Genomic DNA, 24,233 nt, shown 5'->3' on the forward strand with positions numbered 1-24,233 from the left:
TAGAACTGATGAGCATTTACTATCGAGATATTCTAAGTAAGGATGAACTGAAGGAAATTTTAAAATGATCATGGACTTCACGAGTAGTTGTTCCGGTAGTGGTTCTCTCTTTTGTTGAACTTGATCGAAGAATATGTGATGACTTTTGTTGAACTTGATCGAAGAATATGTGATGATGCATGCATAGATGGTTCGAGTAGTGGCTGTCTCTTTTATCATGTGATGTTAATTTTGTTATCGATCATTGGATGTGATGTTAACTTTGATCATATTTTTCTCTCAAACCAAATGTTCATTCTTATTGCAACAAAAGATGGATTACATGATCCCATTACATCAACAAGACAACATAGCACTAATCTTACATCAACAAGACAACACAACACTACTCAAGTAAGAATGCCCTCGCTTGGTAGATGCTTTTTATTGTGATGGACATGTAGATGCTTTTCATTGTGATGGGAGGTATCCTCCTGTGCAACTTCTTTCTTAAGAAGGTTTAGGGTTTAGGGTTTTCCTTGTTTAGGAGAGAAGTCATCATATCCTTTTCATATGTGATGTTCTACTCCCTCCGTTCCTAAATATTTGTCTTTCTAGAGATTTCACTATGAACAACATACAGATGTATATAGACATAATTTAGATTATAGATTCATTCATTTTGCTTTGTATGTAGTCTATATTTAAATCTTTACAAAGACAAATATTTAGGAACGGAGGGAGTATTATTTCTGTGCCCACTTTAACTCATTTCCTTGTTTAGGAGAGAAGTCATTATTCCTACCCAGACAAAATATCCCCCTTCCTGAGTAACATTTATTGCTGCAGCTAGAGACTCAATCTCCCAGGGAAGGGTGACAACTCCCACCTTTTGCAATCACAACACATTGTGTTTAAATCCACAATATATGAGTTGTTCAACCCTTTCACCTTGAAAACCCTTTGTCCAGCATCCAGTACTGTGCAGTTCTTAGCCCACTCAACATACGTTTCTACCTTTTTCTGCATTTTTGGGCACAATCTCCCTGTCCACTTCTCACTTGCCTCCCTATTTTTTGACTCAAATCTGTGGGTTAACTTATTCTGAATGTTCCCTAGCATGGATCCAATTGGAAGTTCTCTTTCTTCTAAGATATAGCTGCAATGTCATGAAACAAAATGCAATTTTACAAACATGTCTAGTAACTCAATATGTCAACATGTGTAACAGAGAGGATATGGGCTGACCTGTTGAATACTTCAGACATGTCGTTCAAAAGAATGTCACATTTTGGGAAAGGATTGAAGAATGCTTTAACCATGTCCTTGGTGGCACTTTCGCAACCCAATTATATGCATCCTGGCTATCAACTCTCATCTTCTCCATATTGTTGGTATATGCCTCAACAGTAGTTGATCTAGCAATGGCCCATAGGTTGTTTTTGAGTGTTTGACCCTTGTGAAGTTTGTGAAAATTCTGGTAAAGATGCCTCACACAAAATCTGTGTTCGGCATCAGGAAATACCTTCTGGACAGCAGCTATTAAACTCTACCAATAAAGAATATTACACGAGAGAGCATTGAGATAGCATAACCAAAGCAAAATTCAATGTTGTGTGCAATATTTAGTGAACATGTTCAGAGCAAAATTCAGTGTTGTGTTATGACAGTGTGCAACAAAATTCAGCGAGCATTTTCAGTACCTTTTGCTTGTCACTCATGATTGTGAATGGGGATGTGTTGCAAATATGCAGATCAACCTTTAAACTAGCCAGAAACCATCCCAACTATCAGTTGACTCAACTTCCACCAAACCAAAAGCAACAGAAAATATGCAGTCATTTGGGTCAATTCCAACTGCAGTTAGCAAATTCCCTTTGTACCTTGTCTTTATGTGGCAGCCATGAACGAAGATTATTTGCCTACAACCCATAAGGAAGCCTCTCTTGCAAGCATCATAGGACCAGTATAGAGTAGAGAAGTGTTCTTTTGGGAATGGATGCTTCTCCTTCTTCACTTCCTTTGTGCAAAGATAGAACTTGCTGTCTGGGTTAGATCTTCTAAGTTCCTGGCCAAAATCCAACAGAAGTTTGTACTGGTCATCATCTTCACCTCTAATCTGCTTCACTGCTGCCCTTCTTGCCCTTCCTATCTTACTTCTGGTTGGAAGCATATTGTACTCCGTCTGCACTTTTGCACCAAATTTCTTTAAGGGCATCTACTCATTATCCCTGAACTCATGTTTGAACTTATTAGAGAAATGGTGCAGTCAAGGATTTGACATTCCCGACTTCACTGCAAGTGTGAATTCCACAAAACTTCATTATGAAGAAACTGCTTGTCCTCGCATCCTTGGAGGCATTCATGTACCATGGACAACCATCTATGAAAACAACATCTAATCTGGTGGATGAATTCCTAATCTTCCTTACCTTCACCCTGTTCCACACTACATAAGAATCTAAAGCTTTTCTCAATTCCCTCGCATCACCAAAGACCATACCAAGTTTGAATTCCGGTGAATTCATGTCAGTCTTTGAATTAAACACATTGAATTTGTACTTGATTTTCTCTCTCTCTCTCTCTCTCTTCTTTACTTAGGTTTAAATGAGAGTCATCCAGTGCATCTTCAGCTAATTCTCCTTCAAAGTCATCTACAATCTGATTCTCTTTGTGATCATCTACTTCATTGTCCACATTCTGCTCAAAGAGGTCATCATCACCTTCATTTACTTCATAATCACTTCCATAGAAATCTTCATCCGTAGAATCATCATTGCCTTCATCTTGTTCCTGCTCTTCCACTTCAACAGGACATCACGAAGAAGAGCATGCATCAATAAAAGAAGAACCCCTTGCTCTCTTATTTCTTGTATTTCTTCCAACAACTTGGCAAGAACCCACAACCTCCTTTCCCTTGCTACACTTGCTGGGACTGATAAATATTGGTTGTTCAAGTACCCCATCAAGGAGCACATCATATCTTAGTAAGTTGCTTAGAGTATCACCATGGTCAACTATCAAAACCAGATTTTTGTGCACTGTGCTCTGCTGATGCAGCAATCATGGCTAGCATGCCTGCATCACAGGTCAGCAGCTTTAATCCATCTTCACATGTTTTACCAGGCTGCAGCCAATACACATCATGGTTCGAGTGAGATCTGTCATGACCCAACTGCTGTAGAAAATCATCTGTCCAAACGGTTGACCATGTGTCACTATCACAATTGTCAAACCAGTCAACTTGATAGTCCATGTACTTCCTGTTGCTCCCATTTGCACAGAGAAAACCCTTGTGCTGAATCGCAACATTAAATAGACCATCAAAAGTTCCTGCATTCAGAAGTTTTGGTTCACAACAATTAGGAGTGATTTAAGCTCATACATTGTCCAACAAATTAAGTGCTATCTGTTAAAACAATGTGTAAAAAGCTTAGAACATTCAGTGTACACTTCAGTTATGACAGCACAAAAAATTCAGAACATTCAGTTATGATAGTGTCAAAAATTCAGAACATTCAGTTATGACAGTATAAAAAATTCAAAAGATTCCGTGTGCATAAAGTTCAGATCATTCTTTTAACAAAACTGCAGCAGAAATTCAGTCATGACAGAGTAAAAGATGCAGAACATTCAGTTAAAGAAGGTCACAACTGTAGGAAATTCAGTTAACACATTCGAATATAACATCCAGTTGTGACAAGTTTCACAGAAACCAGGGACCTAGCTAATTCATTTTCCTGGAGCGAATCAGTTGAGCACTTCATATGATCAACAGGGTACAATCAAACGCCCCATCATTGACCAAATTTGACAACTTTCAAACAAGAACCATGACCAACTTGGCGACATCGCAAACTCCCTTTAAACCCTAGCAGTAAGCGGTACGGGCACAATCAGTAGCGTGAGGATTTGCTAACAACGAACATATATCAGATGGCCAACCCCGGTAAGAACGTACATCTCGTGTGACTATACTAACTTTTGTTTTCAAGGAATAAAAATCATGTGTCCAGGTACTGGTTTGCGTGGCTAGTTCAAATGCTTAAAGTTCTTAGCCTATGCAAGTAATCTTGTTTCCAACATAGCACTAACTAATATCCTTGTTCTTTTGTTACAACATCAATATATTTTACAGAACTACACAGCAGGCAGGGATGATGCTGCATAACTCACTGCTCAGCAATTGGATTCATTGACAGCCTCGAGTCTTGTCTGTACGTTATTTATATATAAGGGCCTACCTGATTTTTATTTCACCTTTTGATAGTCTTCTCTTAATGTTGAACCGGTATGGCCTAGCCCATACAAGTTATCTCTTAGGGCCCAGGCCCATGTAGTGGGACTAACCTAAAAGGAGGCTCTCAGCCATCTCCCGTTCCTGAGACAGAGCCGCCACACACAAAACACTCGTGCTGGAGGTACTCCTCTCTCCCTCCCGTTTCTACATGGTATCAGAGGCCAACGACGGCGGGGCCTGAGAAGACGGCGGCGACGTCCGGCGAGGTGGCGGTGGATTTGGGCGGCGTCCGGCGAGGCAGCGGCGGATCTGGGAGGCGCGGCTCGTTGGAGAGGAAGGAGAGGTGGAGCTGCTGTGCTGCGCGGCAGAGGAAGGAGAGGTGGAGTTGCTGTGCTGCGCGGCAGGAAGAGGAAGCTGAGGAGCGGCTTGGTCTCCAACGGGCTGTGGTGCTGCGGGAGGAGAAGAGGAGAAGGGTAGTGGAGAAGGGCAGCTCCTTGTTGTGCTGCTGTGTGTGTGTGTGTCTGCAGGGGACCGGGAGCTGGAGAACTGCTGCGGGGGTTGGCTGCTGTTGGAGGCCAAGATCCTCTGGAACTGCTGCTGTTTGCAGAGGAAGGAGGAAGAGAACTGCTGCTGTTTGCAGAGGAAGAAGGAAGAGAACTGCTGCTGGAGGAAGAGGCTGTGGTTGCTGCTTGCACTTGGAGCTGCTGAGTTGCTGGGTGCTACTGCTAGCCAGGGGGCGTAAAGGGACCAACCGTGCAGCTGTAAGGCTGTGCTGCTGAGGGCTGCTGCTGCTGTTTACCGGATCGGAGATGGCTGAACCAAATGCGCTTGCTGAGGCTTTCGAGAAGCTCGCTAAGATCCTTGCGGAGTCCAACTCCAACTCTGGGGCCATCGTTCCTCGACAGGAAGTGGCTCAGAAGCTCGAAATGTCACCCCTGGACATGAAGCTAGAGGGGGCCACAAATTATTTGAGCTGGTCCAGAAGGGCATTGCTGGCTGTGGAACAGAAGGAACTTGATGGGCACTTATTGGGTGCGGTTGATGAACCCGGAGACAAGACTACCGCGGAGGGAAAGCGGTGGCAGGTCATAAACTCTGTGCTTGTTGGCTGGTTGTTGAACTCAGTGGTGCCCTCCATTGGTCGCTCTGTGGAGGGACTATCCACGTCCGCCGAGATATGGAAGACTCTATCCACCCAATACTCAGGCAAGGGTAATTTCATGCTAATTGCTTAGATTGAGGGGAAGATCAGTCGGCTGCGCCAAGGCGATGACATGTCAGTGATGGCATATGTAGCAGAGCTGCAGGCTTTGTGGGCAGAGCAGGATAACTGTGATCCTCTGGAACTCTATGATGCGGCGTGCATCGAGTCAGGCGCAAGTGGATTGCACGCAGGCTCGTGCTGAAACTGTTGGAAGGCCTCAGAGGTTGCTTTCATGGCAGGGGGCTTCCCTGTTGCACCAACCTCTCCTGCCAACTATTGAGGAGACTATTGCAACAATGTCTCAAGAGGAGGTGAGGCTATCTCTTGAGCATGCAAACGTGAAGTTTGTGCCGGCTTCGACATTTGCAGTCACTGAGCACATGGAGTGGGGAGATCCCAACAAATGTCATATTTGTGGGGAGGTAGGTCATTGGAAGAGGGAATGTCCAACTCGTGGTAGAGGCAGGGGATAGAACAGAGGAGGCACTGGCAGAGGCAAGTATGCTCGAGGCAGAGGTGGATACCCATGGAACTCAGGGGGTCAACTTTCTAGGGGCAGAGGTGGCTACTCAGGAAACTCAGGGGGCAGGGCGCATATGGTAGTTGAAGAGGACACTGGGACGTCACAGGGCAAGGGAGTTGATGAGGCTGCCTATGGAGACTTTGCTCACTGGGCCTCCACTGATGAAGGTAATTCGATGAAGGCATTTCTTCCTCCTAATGAGAGTGCTTCAGAGTGGGTCTTAGACTCTGGAGCATCTAAGCATGTTGCGGGTAATTCCTGTGTGTTTGAGTCTTACCATAAGCATGCTCCTACTCACAAGGGCACTATACAAACTGCCGATGGTACCAATCAGCCCGTCGTAGGGGTTGGCACAGTCAAATGCACTTCAGCCATCTCCTTATTGTCAATTTTGTATGTGCCAGCTTTTCCTGTCAATTTGGTCTCTTTCAGTGCTCTCATTGATCAAATAGACTGTCGTGTGATCCTTGACAAGTTCGGTTGCTTGATTCAGGAGCAACAGACGAGCCAGACGGTTGGGACTGGCACCAGGCGTAGGGGGCTCTGGTACATGGACCAGGAGGTGCAACCGGACTTGGTATGTGCTGCGACCATGGAGGACAAGGAGAAGCACGCGATGATCCATCATTGTAGAATGGGTCATGTATCTTTTGATAAGATGAGTAGAATCTTTCCGGATGTTATGTGTAGAATAGGCAAGGGCAAGTTGACATGTGATGCTTGCGAATATGCAAAACACACACGAGCCTCATATGTGAGTAAGGGGCTTAGGAGCATATCTCCTTTTATGCTCATTCATTCGGATGTATGGACTAGCCCAGTAGTGTCAATGAATGGAAAGAAGTATTTTGTTACCTTTATTGACTGCTATTCTTGTATGACTTGGATTTACTTGATGCGTCACAAGGATGAGGTGTTTAGCTGTTTTCAGAACTTCCATGCTCTTGTAAAAAACCAGTTTCAGGTGCAGGTCAACGTGCTTAGTACCGACAATGGTACAGAGTATGTGAACAATATTTTTGGGGATTTCATGGCTAACCAAGGGATTCTTCATCAAACTTCATGTCCGGACACCCCACCTCAGAATGGAGTGGCCGAAAGGAAGAATCTTCATATTCTTGAGGTTGCTCGGTCATTAATGTTTACCATGAATGTGCCTAAGTTCTTATGGGATGAGGCAGTTATGACAGCCACGTACCTGATCAACCGGACACCTTCCAGGATATTAGGTATGAAATCTCCGTCTGAGTTGCTCATTGGAGATAATAAGTTTGTTGTTTCCCCAAAGTTGTTTGGCAGTACTTGCTTTGTTCGTGATCACCGACCATCTGTTGGAAAGCTTGATCCTCGGGCAGTGAAGTGTGTCTTCCTGGGATACTCTTCTAGTCAGCAGGGTATAAATGTTGGTCTCCCTCTGAAAAACGCAGGTTCGTGAGTATGGATGTTACCTTCAGGGAGTCCGAGCCATTCTATGGTACGCCGACTGATCTCAGTCTGCTATTTGCAGAGCTTGACCACCTACATCATGTGCACGATGGTCAAGAGGGGGAGAAGGATGTGTCTCATACTCAGGGTGATTCTGTGGGCAATAACACTGCTAATGATGTGCAAGTTCAGGTCCAACCAATAGTGGGAACAATTCCAGTTAGTACTCTCACTGATGATGATGTGCAGGTTCCTGTCGAGCCAACTGTCGATACACTTAAGATTGGTGCTCTTCGGGTTCCTGTTCGGGATCGATGGTAGACGAACACCCTAGTGTACTCTCGACGTGCAAGGGGAGCAGCAAGGCAGTGAGGCAAGAGTGCAGGGGGAGCAACAAGGCAATGAGGCAAGAGTGCAGGGGGAGCAGCAAGATAGTGAGACGAGCTCATCTGACACAGTGGAGCTGCCCATTGCATTGCGAAAGGCTACACGTGAAGCAGCAAGAAAGGGTGAAGTAGCAAGGAAGGCTCTACCAAAGGATGATGCTTGTGATGATCTTGATATTGGCAATTTTGTGTCTTATAAGGCTTTGTCACCCACATATAAGGCGTTTGTTGCCTCCCTTCAAACTGTGTCAATTCCAAAGGATTGGAAGGCTGCAAAGCAAGATCCGAGGTGGCGATGATAGAAGAGTTGGAAGCACTAAGGAAAAAACAAGACATGGGTGCTAACCACATTGCCGGCAGAAAAGAAAGCAGTGAGTTGTAAGTGGATCTATACAGTGAAGCAGAATCCTGAAGGGAAGGTGGAACGGTATAAGGCCAGATTGGTCGCCAGAGGATATAGTCAAACTTATGGAATTGACTATGATGAGACGTTTGTTCCCGTGGCAAAGATGAACACAGTAAGGATATTGGTCTCCTGTACTGCAAACTTTGGGTGGAAGTTGCATCAATTAGATGTCAAGAATGCCTTCTTGCATGGTGAGTTGCAAGAAGAAGTGTACATGGAAATACCACCAGGTTTTGGTACTTCAGAGACTACGGGGAAGGTATGCAGGCTGAAGAAATCCTTGTATGGACTGAAGCAATCACCAAGGGCCTGGTTTGATAGGTTCAGACGTGTCGTCCGTGGTATGGGGTATGGTCAGTGTAACGGTGACCACACGATGTTCTACAAGCACTCTGATCGGAAGATCACCATTCTTGCTGTTTATGTGGATGGCATTATCATCACTAGAGATGATGAGGAGGAAATAGAGAGATTGAAGGGTTGTTTGAGCAAGGAGTTTGAGGTAAAGGATTTGGGTAACCTAAAATACTTTCTTGGCATTGAAGTGGCTCGGACAGAGAAGGGAATCTCTTTGTGCCAACGAAAATACACCTTGGATCTCTTGAGTGACGTGGGCATGATGGGATGTCGTACTGCCCCTACTCCGATTGAACAAAATCACCAAGTGACAGCACAATCAGGAGAGCTAGTGAATAAGGAAGAGTATCAGAAACTGGTTGGAAGGTTGGTGTACTTGTGTCATACCAGGCCTGACATTACGTATGCTACGGGGGTGGTGAGCAGATACATGCATGAACCAAGGAGTGGGCATCTTGATATTGTGCACAAAATCCTGAGATACTTGAAGGGGACTCCGGGTAAAGGGTTGTGGTTTGGGAAGAGTGGACATCTTGAGGTGGATGGCTATAGTGACTCTGACTGGGCCAGTTGTCAAGATGATAGAAGATCAACTTCTAGTTACTGCGTGTTTGTGGGAGGAAATTTGGTATCATGGAGAAGCAAGAAACAGCCGGTTGTGTCTAGATCAACAGCAGAAGCTGAGTATAGAGCATTATCTCAAGGGTTGTGTGAGATGCTCTGGGTGAAGTACCTACTGAGCGAGTTGAAACTTCTGAGGAAGGGGCCCTTGAAGGTGTGGTGTGACAATCAGTCAGCTATAGCCATCGCTAATAACCCAATTCAACATGATAGGACAAAGCATGTGGAAATTGATCGGTTCTTCATTAAGGAGAAGCTTGATGCCGGGGTCATCAGCCTTACTCATGTCAGTTCTGGGCAGCAGTTTGCAGATTGTTTGACAAAGGGTCTGGGAACAAAGGATTGTAACTTGGCATGTGACAAGATGGGAATGATAGATATCTACCATCCATCTTGAGGGGGAGTGTTGAACCGGTATGGCCCAGCCCATACAAGTTATCTCTTAGGGCACAGGCCCATGTAGTGGGACTAACCTAAAAGGAGGCTCTCAGCCATCTCCCGTTCCTGAGACAGAGCCGCCACACACAAAACACTCGTGCTGGAGGTACTCCTCTCTCCCTCCCGTTTCTACACTTAATGACGATACATTGTATCTCTTTCCTGAGATACAACTCCTATGATGGGTATATAAGTCGGGCACGGTTTTTTAGTTCTTTGATTTGACTAACAGAACACTTGTAATATGCCACAAAATATATATGCTTAGAAACTAATCTAACGATTTCATCTTCGAAGAATTAATTGCTTTGCTGATATCTCCTCCTTGTGGAAATTTAACAAAAAAAGACCCGTGCTTAACCTCGTAACTGCTGCCTCCTTGTGAAGCATATGGAGATTGAGGAATGAATTTTGTTTCCAGGGACGCACATGGAGAGGACTGGACTGCGGTCTTGCCAAGTTAAAAGGGATCTTGCGGCAATGGGTGGTTCTTTGCGACGCTGCGCAGGCAGACACTCTGCGGCGAATCGTCCTCCTGCTGGACAAACACCGAGGGGAGCTCATGCGGATAGCGTGGATCTGAACATCTAATCGCTTATTCTCTAGATTTGGTGATGTAATAAAAGACTATGCTCTGGTGTTTGCCCAGGCAGTTTGTGTTCATTTAGTACCGCCGGTTTGGCTGTCGTTTTAGTTACTCCACCAGACATTACCTGAGTGTTTTGCCTGTAATGGATGTTTTCTTTTAGTTGGTGGTAAACGTTGATCTTGTAGCTCGGTTTGCTTTGCTGCTTCATTAATAAAATGGGGCAGCGGGGAAACCCCTTTCTTTTCAAAAAAAAAAACTAATCTAACGATTTTATGTGTGACATATAACACATATTTTGCTAGTCAAACTGAATACCTAAAAAACCATGCCCGACTTATAAACCCAACCGGAGGGAGTATGTTGCAGGTTCTTCTCTTGCAGTGTAGTAACCTTCTTCTGTAAATATTCTGCAGCTAGCCCATCTCCAATTAAGGAGCAAAAAGTGTTTTGTTCAAGGAGAAGGTCCTCTGCCACTGTTCACGTAGTATAGCACTGTGGCTGCACGACCAAGACAACACCTTTGACCACCTATGAGAGCAATGGTGGCACTGCCATGGCCCATGGGTATGTATTAACATATATGAGATGAAAAGCAGTGTAGTTGGTTGTCGGTTTTCTACTGCAAGCTTATTTTTATTGCGCTTTGATCAGGTAGATGATTTTTGTTGTGACGGGAGGTATCCTCCAGTGCAACTTCTTTCTTAAGAAGGTTATTCTAATCAACCTTCAGCAGTTCAAATGTTCTTTTCTGACCAGATAGATGCTCTTCATTGTGAACAAATTAGTGAAATAAGACAACACTTGTGACATTCTTTGGGTCACAAAGGAAAATTCAGGAATATGTTATTATTACAGTTTGGTTTTTGTTCCTTTTGATCCAAAGGGCAACCATAGTCCCAAAAGATAAAAAAGAAAGGAACTATTGCTGTCATTGTATCCATTTCATATGAGATGTTCTATTTTTTCCGTTCCCCTTTTCCCTCTTCACAGGGATCTTCTAACCAAAAGGACAATATTTTACTATTTTTGGATATAAGAGGGTTGTGTGCGTGTTCAATATCAAAATTTGCTTGAACAGTTCAGCGCAACACTGGTTCTAGACGGTGCAGAAACACATGCGTTTACTTCTAGTTATTACTACTCAAAATGAACTATTTGTCGAGGTTGCACTTGACAACCAAATTGGCACTGATGTTTCAGCAATACAGTAAGAGGTGGTACTGTATAATACAAGTTGGTTCAAGCCAGGGCTCAATATGGTTATGAGACAAATCAAAGCAAGGAATTGCACATGGAAATGAAGTGCTAAACATGTGTAAGGGTCAATTGAGTTCCAAAGAATATTCCTCTTGAAATAGTACCTGCACCATTAGCCAGAGGGGAATCCCTTGTTGCTCCTGAATACGGAGAAAGCTCGACCAGATTTATTGAAACATGAAATTCCTTCGATGTCCATGCTTCTGTATCTTGGACAGATCCTGAATACTTTCAGAAGATATAGAAGATGCAGAAATATGAGATTCAGATTTTCAAGTTCCATCTCGAGGACCATCCAGAGCAGGCACAATATGTGGTGCCCCAGCAAAGTTTTGACGACACACATTCAGATATAACTTCATATTTTTTCAACTGGAAAAAATGCTGCTTTCCAAGCATCCACCTGAGACACAGTAGATGAAAAATGACTATCGCAATGGCACTCCAGTTAAAGAGAAGAATCAAATAGTGACTTTTCCTATGACTGAGGGATCTAACCAGAGAATTTAAGTAAAGATTCGTTCTGAGAATTCAAGCAATGAACTATGAATCGCCATGCAGACCTTCGACATCTTGTATTATAGTTTCACCCCACACCATATCCATAGCAATTGTTAAGTTTATGTCTTTTACCTACAAAAGGAAGTGTGCAAAGACATCCATAAGAACAATTATAAGATCAACAGTAACAGACTTGCAAAAAAAAACTCTGTTTAAGGCAGGTTTATTTTTTTCGTCCTGTTCCTAGGGAATACCTACATTCTGCAGGCCTGAGAGGCATAATGCAGTTTGGGAACAGCAAAAAGAAAAACGATGAAAAGAGGCGGATGCGGAGGGGTGCTGGGGTAGCGACGACCGGCAGGCCTGGAGCCCGTCACGGCGGCGCCCTCGCTGGCTGTCTCCTCCTCTCATGGTGAGGGACCGGCGCCAGTCCCCCGCCCACAGCGCCTGGCGAGCGAGGAGTCTTGGCCGGGAGATGTCGCCGGCGGAGAGGGCGGCGGAGGAGAGGAAGGGCTGGTGGATCCGATGGAGCGGAGGATGAAGGGTTTGACCTGTGGTTGGGTTAGGGACGGATCATGAACCGACACGAAGGGTCCACCCATCATTGGCGTGGCTCCGAAAACATAACCGGCCAGCGGCCACCTCGGCCCGCCGCCCCTACGCACCCACACCGGCCATCGCTGTGTGAGCGGGAGAGATGACCCGGGGGGAAACGAGAAAAATAGACCCGGAGCAAGAAGATAAGAGAGGAAACGCCGCGACGGAGCCTTCAGGAAGGATACGGAGTCAATGGCTGCTGTCACCACCAGCCAGTCAAAGGACTGGGCAAGTGATGTACCCCGGCACTCAGCTCTGCCGTCGCACCCTGGCTTAGTCAACCACCCGCAGCCATGCCACCCGCATGGCCATTGATCGCCCGCCGGCACCTAGGACGCACGCGCTGCCCAAACGCCACGCCTCCCGCCGCCAGATTCGTCGCCCTGCAACCAGACAGCCCCGAGACCACACAAAGGCCCTAGCTTTGGCCCAACCGACAGCCCGTGACCGACTGAGCAACCCGCAGAGGCTCCGCCCCGGACATCGGCAGACCTGCGCCAGCCCGCCCACGGCCGAGGAAAGGGCGAGAAGGAGGAGCCGACCGACGCACCCCTGTGTTGGCGAAAGGTGCACGACCGCGTCGAAGCCACCATCCTTCCTACCGAGCTCCCCGCCTAACACGAGGAAAGGAGAAGGAGGGCGGACGCATCCGAACTGACACACCCCTGCGCCGGCGATAGGTGGTGCGACCACATCCAGGCCATCCATCCCTCCTACCAAGCTCCCCATCGAGCACCCCCCGTGTCGCCCCACCATGGCAGCCGGCACACATCCCCGTGAGGCCACCAGCAGTCGCACGCCCACCGACGAGGGGTACCAAATTGACACGCAGCCGCAGCCAAGGGAGTTCACCGGAGATGCCCCCTCGTGCCACCCGCCGACATCCAAGCGCACATCGAGGCCACACATCCTTCCCACCGAGCTGCCCATCGAGCACCCCCCGTGTCGCCCCACCATGGTAGCTGGCACACATCCCCGCGAGGCCACCGGCAATCGCACGCCCACCGACGAGGGGTACCAAATTGACCCGCAGCCGCAGCCAAGGGAGCTCACCGGAGATGCCCCCTCACACCGCCCACCGACGTCCAAGCGCCAGACCAGGAAGGTCCTGACGCGAACACGACCAACACGTCCAACCATCCACCACCACTGCGGTGCCACCCCCACCAGCTCGATGCCTAGGCAGGGGCGGCCACCCGCAGATCATGTTGCCCGTGACCCGCACCACCCACAGCGCCAAGCCAGGGACCGAACCAGGCACGTCAGACCCAGCCAGATCTGCCTGCCGCCATGAACGCCCATACCAGCCGCTCGCCATTGGTGCTGACGAAGACCGACACCCAAGCAAACTACAGATGAGCAAGGAAGACCGCTTGGGGCCGACGAAGATCTCCAACATGGGCATCCAAAATAGAGAGGTGAGCCAGACAACAACGAAGCCAGGACTCCAAAGTGGTGCCTCCCAGAAAGGTACAACCATGGATAGCCGCCACCGCCCGATCCCGAAGATCAGGTTTTCACCCGAAGCAAGAAGACAGGAGAGGGAACGCAGTGACGGAGCCTTCCGGGAGGATATAGATTCAATGGCCGCTGTCACCGTCAGCCAGTCAAAGGACTAGGCAAGTGATGTACCCTAGCCTCACCTCCACCGTCCCACCTTGGCTTCGTCAACCACCCGCAGCCACGCGGGCCACCTGCATGGCCATGGTTGCCCGTCCGCACATGAGACGAACGCACCGCCCCCAAACGCCACGCCTCCCGCCGGCAGAGACGTCGCCCTGCAACCAGACAACCACGAGACCACACAAAGGCCCCGACTTTGGCCCAACCGGTAGCCCCTGACCGACTGAGTCGCCCATGGACGCCCCACCCCCATACATCGATAGACCTGCGCCAGTCCGCCCACGGCCGAGGAAAGGGGGAGAAGGAGGAGCGGACGCATCCAGACCGACACACCCCTGTGTCGGCGAAAGGAAACACGGCCGCGTGGATGCCACCCATCCCTCCTACCAAGCTCCCCGCCGAACACGAGGAAAGGTGGAGAAGGAGGAGCGGACGCATCCGGACCGGCACACCGAGTTCTCTATCGAGCACCCCCCATGTCGACCCACCATGGCAGCCGACACACATCCTCGCGAGGCCACCAACAATCGCACGCCCACCGATGAGGGGTACCAAATTGACCCGCAGCCGCAGCCAAGGGAGCTCACCGGAGATGACCCCTCGCGCCGCCTGCCGACGTACAAGTGCCAGACCAGGAAGGTCCCGACGCGGACACGACCAACACTCCGAGCCACCACAACCACTGTGCCACCAGCCCGATGCCGAGGCAGGGGCGGTTGCCCGCAACCCACACCACCCACAATGCCAAGCGAGGGACCAGACCAGGCACGCCGTACCCCGCCCCCAACGCCCGCAACCCGAAGCCCCCCCCCCTCCGTCGCCATGATAGCCACCACCACCAGATATGCCCGCCGCCATGAACGGCCCCATCAGCCGCTCGCCGCTCCACGACTAGGAGAGTTCCCGCAACCACCGTAGCCACCATGGCCGACCGCGCCCTGCGCGAACACCGCGTCCCCGGGGGCCTTGCATCCCGCGCTGCAGGGGAACCACCGGGGGAAGAAGACAGCCCCGCCGCCGCCTATGCCGACCGGGTTTTGCACGGGCGTGCGCAGATTACAAGTGCTTCAGTTTCCAGATTACAAATACTGAAAAATGCTCAGTTGCCATACTGAATATATGCAAGAGGAAGGTCTTCGCAAAATAGCTAGAGACGAGCTGCTCAGGGTGGACAATGAGTGGTGATGCATCATCATTTTTCGAAACGGAGGCAAAAAAAATGCCTCATCGATTAATTAAGAAGAAGAGAATTGCCCAGTTAATTTACGGAAAAACGGGCTAAAACCGAGTGATGCATCATCATTGATCATCAACATTTTGGTAAGCCACCCGTTGCCTAAAAGGAAGACTATATGACCTTCATGCAATTTGTAAATGTTCTTTTGTAGCATACCTGATTTGTTCTCTGTATTTTATGATACTATACTGCATCATTTTTGTAGTATAATGATTACACCTTGTTGTATAATGCTTCTATCTCAATAGAACTTGTTAATAACGACATCTACAGTTATGCTTCAAATGAATTTCCAGAAGAAAGGTTTCAAACAAATGGTTTGTACTAGGCTGTCAACTTGTGACGGATGCAGCAATCTGCTCCTTTCAAAGCATTTATCATTTAGGTAATTGTGATACAGGAGCTAAGAAAAATTTCCTAAAAAGTCCAATACTTTAAGTCAGTACATCCAATGAAATAAGGAAACTCATACAAGTGTACCGTATGAACTATGATCCATATTTGCTAGGGTGGGGAACTGTGCAAGAAAGCTCTATTAGGGATTCTCTCTCTTGAAAACTGGATTAGAACCAGTCTATGCACATCTCTGCTGATTGCTCACTGCACTAGTGAAGACTGGTTCCAGTTTGTGAAAATTGCAATGAACATCTAACAACTTTCTCACCAGCGTTGGGCACTATCAGCCACTGACCCTCCCCCCCATAACATTAAGTTGATTACAACTAGTTTTAGTCAGGACTTGGACTTTACACTCTGGATTAATTTCCAGTGAGCATGTTGCATATGGAGAGGAAGAGGGAGAGAGAGAGAGAGAGAGAGAGAGAGAGAGAGAGATGAACCTCTGGTGGTGTTGGTGAGGGCGTGGAGCGATGGGAAGAGGCGGATGCGGAGGGATGCGGCGACGGGCAGGCCTTGAGCCCGCCACGGCGGCGCCCTCGCAGGCTGTCTCCTCCTGTCATGGTGAGGGACCGGCGCCAGTCCCCCGCCCACAGCGCCTGGCGAGCGAGGAGCGAGGAGCGCCCCGCCCACACCATGCCCACCGCTACCCACGGAGGCGACCAGCACATCCAGTCTGGCCCAGCGCTGCTGCCACGGAGGCGACCACCGCCGCCCCACCATGCCCACCGCCACCCACGGAGGCGACCAGCACATGCAGTCTGGCCCAGCGCTGCTGCAATGGAGGCGACCACCACCGCCGCTTGCAGGAGCAGACACTTCGTCCGCTTCAGCCGCCAGCGCCGCGGATAATTCCGGCCGATCCCACCTCTTCTGCTGCTGCTGTCTTCCTCTGCCTCTGCTGCTGCTGGTGGCGGTGGTTGCCTCCGCCTCTGTTGTTGTCTGCCCAATCGGTGACCCTGGCTTCCTCCAGCACCCCCGTCTCTGCTGCTGCTGCTGGCAGTTGAAAGGTACTCCAATTTTGAATGTCATCTGGTAAAATTGACAGTCATCTGGTGAAACTGAATGTTTGTCTAGATCAATTATTGCAAACATTGTAGAATTAGAGCAGATCATCCAATTTGAAGATATGCAGTCACTGTACCTTTGAACATATGCAGCACTCTCTGTACCTTGGAACAATTGTGGTGGTGCAGACCATCCAATTTCAGTTTCAATTACCGAAACTGAAACTGTCGCCATGAACGCCCCCACCAGCTGCTCGCCGCACCCGCCGCTCCACGACTAGGCGAGTTCCCGCAGCCACCGTAGCCATCACGGCCGACCGCGCCCTGCGCAAACACCGCGTCCCCAGGGGCCTTGCATCCCGCGCCCCAGGGGCCTATGCCGGCGGAGCGGAGGAATGGCTGGTGCCTGGTGGATCCGGCGGAGAGGGCGGCGGAGCGGAGGAATGGCTGGTGCCTGGTGGATCCGGCGGAGAGGGCGGCGGAAGGGCTGGTTGATCCGGCGGAGCGGAGGATGAAGAAGGGTTTGACCTGTGGTTGGGCTCGGGTCGGATTATGAACCGGCACGGAGCCGGTTTGGTCGAACCGGCACGCACGAAGGGCCCACCCGTCATCGGCGCAGCTCGGAAAACATAACCGGCCAGCGGCCACCCCGGCCCGCCGCCCCTGCGCACCCACACCGGCCATCGCCGTGAGCGGGAGAGATGACCCGGTGGGGGAAACGAGAAAAAAAAAATCCCTGTTGGGCCGCGAGAGAAAGAAGCCCCATGGGCTGCTTGTAGTGCCTCTCGGCGGCCTCGGTCGCCCGTCTTTAAAATCACCTCCCCTTCCCCTTCCCGCTCCTCGCAACCAACCGAGAGCTCCACCACCGCCTCCGCCTCCGCCTCCCCACCAACCCTGCCATCCTCCCCTCCCCTGCAACCCCGACCACGAGCAGCCGTCCGACGATGGACCAGGAAGCCGCCTCCTCCACGGTGCTCCGCCTCCTCCGCCGCCTCTGCGCGGCCGCGCCTGGTCCCGGCGGTGCCTGGAGGGAGGAGCTCATGGCCTTCCTATGGCGCCTATGGAGCCGGCTCCAGGCGTGCAAGAACCTGCACCGCGCGGCGCCGGTGCCCGTCGCTGACACCCGCACGCTCGACGGCGACCACGCGCAGGCGACCGAGGACGTGAGCAAGGACGCCGAGCTCGACATCGGCGTCATGAGCAAGAACGACGGCCAGGCGGAGCTCCGCAAGGACGGCGACGACGCGCAGGCGACCGAGGACGACGACGACTACTTGGCCAAGAAAGAGGGCGACGACGCCGGCTACTTCTCCTGCGAGACCGAGGACACCGAACACGATGACGAAGGTTACTTCTCCTGCGAGACCCAGGACGACAAGGAACGCGCGTTCGGCATCCAGTCCGACGACGCCCGCAGCACGGAGCGCGCGCTTGACATTGAAGTCGCCAAGCTCAAGAACGGCCAGGACACCCACCTCGCCAGCGCGGCCGACCTCAGCAAGGGCAAGAACGACGGCCAGGCGGAGCTCCGCAAGGACGGCGACGACGCGCAGGCGACCGAGGACGACGACGACTACTTGGCCAAGAAAGAGGGCGACGACGCCGGCTACTTCTCCTGCGAGACCCAGGACACCGAACACGCTGACGAAGGTTACTTCTCCAGCGTCAACGAGGAAGACGCCGACGCCGACGCCGACAGCAAGAACGATCGCGCGTTCGGCATCCAGTCCGACGACGCGGACGACAAGGAGCGCGACGTCATGGGCAATAACGCCGAGCTCGACGGCCCGGCCGTGATCGGCAACAAGAAGGGGTTCGGCGTCTGCTCCCAGATGGAGGTGCAGAAGGCACCTGCTCTGGCCCCGTGGGGCTCTGCTCGTGCGGGTCGAGCTCCTGCTCGTGCCGTTGAAGAGGAGGACGACGACCGCAGAGCCATCCACCTCAAGTACGTGGAGCTTTGCGCCTCATTCAAGGGCAACAAAACCTATTGCTTCTCCTGTTTCATGGAGAGCCAGCAAAAGAAGCCTGCCGAGATCGAAAAGAGAATGGAACAGGTTGGAATTCCAACTTGTTTAATTTCGCTTGCAACCAAAACTGCATTGTTTTCTGTCAATTCATATTGCTTTCTGTCTTTTCTTTCTTATCATCAGGCCACGAAACACATGGATTCTTCTCACAAGTCAAGCTCAAATCCTCGCAAGTGCAAAAAAAAGGGCTGCTTTGCCATGTCAAGAATTTCACAAGACATCGGCCACCACGAGAAATTCGCACATGGACTCTAGTTTGATCGATCCATAGTAGTAACTTCTCGCCAGTGAAATTACGCTGATAGGGTAGAACGTGATCGCAATGTGCTTCACTGGGTTAGAATGCGGCCCTGATAACTTTTGAACTGTAAATTTTCAGTTTCATTTTACTTGTTGAACGTGGAGAATTTTATGGATGAATTCGACCTCTGTATATACTTCTTCTCTTTGTTTTGTTTTTATTATGAATAATACACTGCATTGCATTGAACAGAGGGAAAACCACCAAATACACAAGTCAATTAACACCAGAAAAGGGAGAAATTGTATCTCCTTGGCGGATTGGTATTGTTGGTTTGAACAATTCAGAAAATTGGAAATTAATTTGCATCAAAGGGGAGACCATTTCCACAAATTTCATGGTTGTTTGCACCCAAGCTTCCTTAAACATGAGCTTTAACATGACCTCCCTGAGATCTCTTGACCAACTCAACAAGCAAAAAAAAATAGAAGTTATAACAGCAGCACCAATATCTTTGTAATAAGCTACAGACTCTACATGGACAATGTCATACTTAACTTGCGATTTTCCTAATTAAATAGAAGTAAAACAATTTAATTAGGAAGTTAGACATCAAGATTTCATGATCAAAGGCCCTGTTAAAGAAGGTAAAATCACAGAAATGAATTAACATGGCTGCTACAAAACAGAAAGAAGTATGTCTTTCCGTTAAAAATAGTTAGCTGCTAGTACTCCCCTTCTCTTCTGTACTTTGCTCTGTCACTCCTTTTACAGATGGTTGGTCGCCGCTCTTAGGCGCTTTGTTCTCTGCTTGTGGTGGGTCTCCTAGTAACCAAGAAACTGCATTGTTTCAAGCATCTTTTCTTTGCTGAAAACGTAAGGAGGGGACAGCGTGGACACTCCAAACAATCAGGATATACATTCACAATTTGACATTGCCATGCGTTCCGAACTATCTTTGCTTTCTCAGCTCATTCTCTTCTCTTTCTTCTCAGGTCCTCAAGCACATGAAGCATTTCCACAAATCAGGCACGGATCCTTTCAGGTGTAGCAGTCGTGGGTGTTATGCCATGGCAACAAACGCCCAGGATATCGGACACCACCAGTACTATGCTCACGGGCTTTAGCTCGATCGATCGAAGGAGATAAGAATCGCATGGGCTGGAGGAAGAAGATGTGACGGAGCTCTAGGCTCATCAGATGTGATAGATTTCTGTCTTTTTTTTTACCAAAGGCAAAAAATTGAGTAGTTAAATGCACTGCCTCTAGTGCCATGTGGAACATTAGTACAAATCATGTAGTAAATTGTGCTTCTGGAACAGTTACACAAGTGTAAATTGCGTCTCTCTTTCATTCCATTACAAATTTTAAAAACAGAGAAATGCATCCATTGCGAGCTCCCATCGCTGAAGTGATTTGCACAGCTTCAAGTAGTGCCAGGGCTTCACAACGTAGAGGCTCCGGACAACACTGACTTCTCCATCACTACCCTCGTCATAGGACATATCATCATCACTCTCAAAATATGGTGTTTCATCTCCATCACTTTCATCTACTTCCTCCGTTCCTAAATATAAGACATTTTAGGAATTGTACTATAAACCACATACGGATGTACATAGACATATTTTAGAGTATAGATTCATTCATTTTCCTCCGTATGTAGTCTTCTAGTGAAATACCTAAAAGGTCTTATATTTTGAAACGGAGGGAGTACCTTACATGTTTCTGGGACAATAAAACTGTTTAGCACATTGCAAGTCTTTCCATTTTCTTCCCCAAGCATCTTCTTTCTTTTGTTCTCCTTGAATTCTTGAGCATATTTTCTGTACTCAATCACCTCATCATCATCTGCGGAACTGTTGCTCTCTGTTGGAGGAACATCATAATCACTGTCACTATCACTATCTGCAGTAGCCACAAATGATTTTTAAGGCCTGAAAACTGGTAGTTTTGACACCTTGCCACACTGCTGAATTTCCTCTGTTTCCTCTCTCTGAACATGCCATGTTTCTTCTCTCTGAATATTCTCTGTTTGCTCTGTTTGTCTTGCCTGAATGTGCAGTGTTTCAGTCTCTAAACTTGCTTGTTTTGCTGATAGTTGTTCCTTCCAACCACTTGCTTCTGAACTAACATCTCTAGGCACAGTAGCATAGATATCCAGTACACCAGCATCAGTGACATGACTTGCCATCATCTGCACTGATTTTGCATGCCTTACACCTGAAGGAAATCTGACAGAGAGATAATCCAATGGATCCATGCCTTACACCTGAAGGAAACAATGCAAAATAGCAATCCCAAGTTAGTGATTATTCTATTACATATACTGAATTCTTTTCAAAAATCCATCTTTTGGTTCAATTCGTTTAAAACCCTAACTGAAACTAAGCATATGTACACAGATTACAAACGGTTCAACTACAAAAGTGCTTAAAACAACGGCATGTTCAACAAATTTAATTTGCCCCCACGATCATGTAAACCCTAGCCGCAAATCAAACCCCCAAAACCCCCAGATAACAGCCACGAGCGTCTCCTCAATACAGTAAAACACGTGATTTCCTTCCTAGGGAGGAAGCACACTGACCTGATGGCCGCCGTCGGTGAGATCCTTCAGGGCATGCCGGTGCTCCTCACCATCGCCGTCGTGGTCGCTCAAATCGCCGGCGGCGTCGCCTGTAGAGAGGGAGAGGGAGAGAGGAAGGAAAAAAGGTGGGCACTCGATGGAATCGAGATGGTCTGGTCGCAACTACACCGAGTCCACCAGGTCCAAGCCTACATGGCACCGGCCCCTTTCCACGTCCGCAAAACAGCCGTCCCAAACCACCAGGAGAGTCGTCAGGGGGTGCTTTGCCCGGTTTGTGCAGATTTAGGGGATTAAGTGAGCCAAAATTGAGTCCAGGGGGTGATGTACTCCAAATCTGGGAGTTCAGGGGGTTATATACATTTAACTCCAACGTAGGCCACTGACAGACCGACTCGACATCTCCTGGAGCCAACTCTGTCTGGCAGCTTCAGGTTTGAAATTTGATGGATCGTCATTCTCGAAAGAAAGAAAAATGATGGATCCAGCTCCAGCTCCACCTTGTTCATTTCTGACAATGAAACCCATCCACCTAAATTCAGCGAATCAACAAAGAGTAAGTGTTTGATCTTCAGAAATGCTTCTCAACATGAGCTTGAGCCCGATGTCCGCTTCTCTATGTACTTCAGCCTACAATTTGCACTTAAAAACTATAGCTTATTAAATATCTTCACATGCTGGCCAGACCATTTGCTGCATATCTCAAGCATCTCCTGCAGCCTTGCGGCTCCTGTGGCAGAGGCTTGATAAAAGACCAGGCAATCATCAGCGTACAGTAGGTGTGACGGCCAAGAAGCATGGAATCGAACCATGATAACCTTAGCTAAGTAGCTAGGCCCTTTCTACTTCAAGAAACTGATCAGTCCTTCCGCAGACAGAAGGAAAAAGGGAGAAATTGTATCTCCTTGGTGTATTCCTCTTGTTGGCTTGATAAATTAAGAAAATTGGACATTAATTTGCACCGAGGAGGCGAGGAGGAGACTGCTTCCACACATTTCATGACTGTTTGCGCCCAACCTTCTTCAAAACTGAGCTTTAAAATGATCTCCCCGAGATATACCCATTCCAATCGATCATACGCTTTGGCCATATATTCACGCATATATATAGTAAATGTTAATTATTCTCTTCTTCCTCCCCTTGAGCACAGCACGATAACAAAATTGTTTTGTTCCTGCCTTTATGAAGAGCCCAATGTTTCTTAGCTCTTTGTGTGTAAACTTCAGTCAACTTGCCCATTAGGCCTTCATATTGTACTGTAAGCTGTTCCTCTGTAGCACCGTGCTGTTCTTGATTCCTTTGTAGTTCAATCTGCCAAGGCTGTTCTTCTACCTCGCTGAATGATGAGAAATGGAATGATTACGTTGAACCTGCAACTTATTGTAACTTGGTCTCCAGTCTCAATACAGTGATTGACTTGTCCTCACAGCTCCTCCTTGCGCCATCTTCTCAAGGTGCATTTCTGAGAAGGTGCCACAACATCCATCTAAAACAAACCCCTGGAATATAAATACATTCCTCAGCTTCTACAATAAAAACAGATAGCTCATATACAAAGACAAGATATGCTCTTCTGGATATTTCTACACTGCATATTATAGAGCCGATACCTTAGTTGCTGGTATCATGCAAACTTAGGAAGCCAAGTGATGAACTTATCTAATGTCGGAGTTAGGTCCATATATCTGTTTCAATAATTTAGGTTCATACGTAGACTACTCTTGTTTATACTCTACATGTAAAGAGTATAAGACTCCCTCAGTCCCTTAATGTCAGACTATTTTTTACATTAGTGTAGTGTCAAAGAACGTCTTACATTATGGAACAGAGGGAGTAAGTACTAATGGGCAAATGGTATAGTAACACCAGTCATGTGTACATACAACTTTCACTGGAAAAACTCTAGAAGAAGAAATTTAGAAGTTAGAACAGTAGCAGCGATGTTTTAGCTTGCCAATTGCTCAAGAACTTTTGAGGATGGAAAACTCGTCTTCAGGCAAACACAAGTCACCAGAAGGTTTTGTCAAGTTACCGGATATATATAGTTACCACTTACAAGTCTAGCCCAGCGCAATAACAAAATTGTTTTGTTCCTGCCTTCATGAAGAGCCCAATGTTTCTTAGCTCTTTGTGTGCAAACTTCAGTCAACTTGCCCATTAGGCCTTCATATTATACTGTAAGCTGTTCCTCTGTAGCATTGTGCTGTTCTTGACTCCTTTGTGGTTGAACCTGCCAAGGCTTCTCTTCTACCTCACTGAATTGATGAGGAATGGAATGATTATGTTGTACTTGCAAGTTACTGTAACATGGTCTCAAGTTTGACAATACAATGATTGATTTGTCACCACAGCTCCTCCTTGTGCCATCTTCCCAAGGTCCCAGTCAGCCGGTGCCACGGCATCCATCTACAACAAACCCCTGGAGAGAAAAAAAAATCATTCCTCAGCTTCTACAACAAAAACAGAAAAATCATTACAGAAAAGCAAGATATTATTATCTTCTGAACATTTTCTACACTGCATACTATAGCCGATACCTTAGTCACTGGTACCACAGAAACTTAAGAAAGCAAGAGTTAGTCCATATATCTG

The 24,233-nt window shown here is 48.0% G+C and overlaps 2 protein-coding genes and 1 long non-coding RNA gene across 6 annotated transcripts; 1 reads left to right on the plus strand and 2 right to left on the minus strand.

The window, feature by feature from the left end:
- Positions 1 to 758: 758 nt before the first annotated feature.
- On the minus strand, positions 759 to 17,544 carry LOC123424842. 3 transcript variants are annotated; one of them, XM_045108550.1, is made up of 6 exons: positions 16,924 to 17,544; positions 16,223 to 16,811; positions 11,989 to 12,058; positions 11,530 to 11,828; positions 1,228 to 3,312; positions 759 to 1,138 (listed from the first exon to the last, which is right to left on the minus strand). In XM_045108550.1, the coding sequence occupies exons 1-3, from the start codon at positions 16,978 to 16,980 to the stop codon at positions 12,012 to 12,014; spliced, it is 693 nt and encodes a 230-aa protein (XP_044964485.1). In that variant the 5' UTR covers positions 16,981 to 17,544; the 3' UTR covers positions 759 to 1,138; positions 1,228 to 3,312; positions 11,530 to 11,828; positions 11,989 to 12,011. The 3 variants fall into 3 exon arrangements, with proteins under 3 accessions (XP_044964485.1, XP_044964477.1, XP_044964488.1); XM_045108542.1 differs by having other exon boundaries at positions 11,924 to 12,058; XM_045108553.1 differs by lacking the exon at positions 11,989 to 12,058.
- Positions 17,545 to 17,730: 186 nt separating this feature from the next.
- Positions 17,731 to 19,255, plus strand: LOC123396759 (putative surface protein SACOL0050). Its single transcript, XM_045091600.1, has 2 exons — positions 17,731 to 18,840; positions 18,937 to 19,255. Exons 1-2 carry the CDS (start codon positions 17,731 to 17,733, stop codon positions 19,066 to 19,068), a joined length of 1,242 nt encoding a protein of 413 aa, XP_044947535.1. The 3' UTR covers positions 19,069 to 19,255.
- Positions 19,256 to 20,337: 1,082 nt separating this feature from the next.
- LOC123424907 lies at positions 20,338 to 24,196 on the minus strand. Of its 2 annotated transcripts, XR_006621760.1 has the most exons (5): positions 23,971 to 24,196; positions 23,698 to 23,896; positions 21,645 to 23,140; positions 20,772 to 21,326; positions 20,338 to 20,621 (listed from the first exon to the last, which is right to left on the minus strand). It is a non-coding gene; the product is annotated as an uncharacterized LOC123424907 (long non-coding RNA). The 2 variants fall into 2 exon arrangements; XR_006621759.1 differs by having other exon boundaries at positions 23,698 to 24,195.
- Positions 24,197 to 24,233: the final 37 nt, after the last annotated feature.

This window comes from Hordeum vulgare, chromosome 1H (assembly GCF_904849725.1).
Source record: "Hordeum vulgare subsp. vulgare chromosome 1H, MorexV3_pseudomolecules_assembly, whole genome shotgun sequence".
NCBI lineage: Eukaryota > Viridiplantae > Streptophyta > Magnoliopsida > Poales > Poaceae > Hordeum > Hordeum vulgare.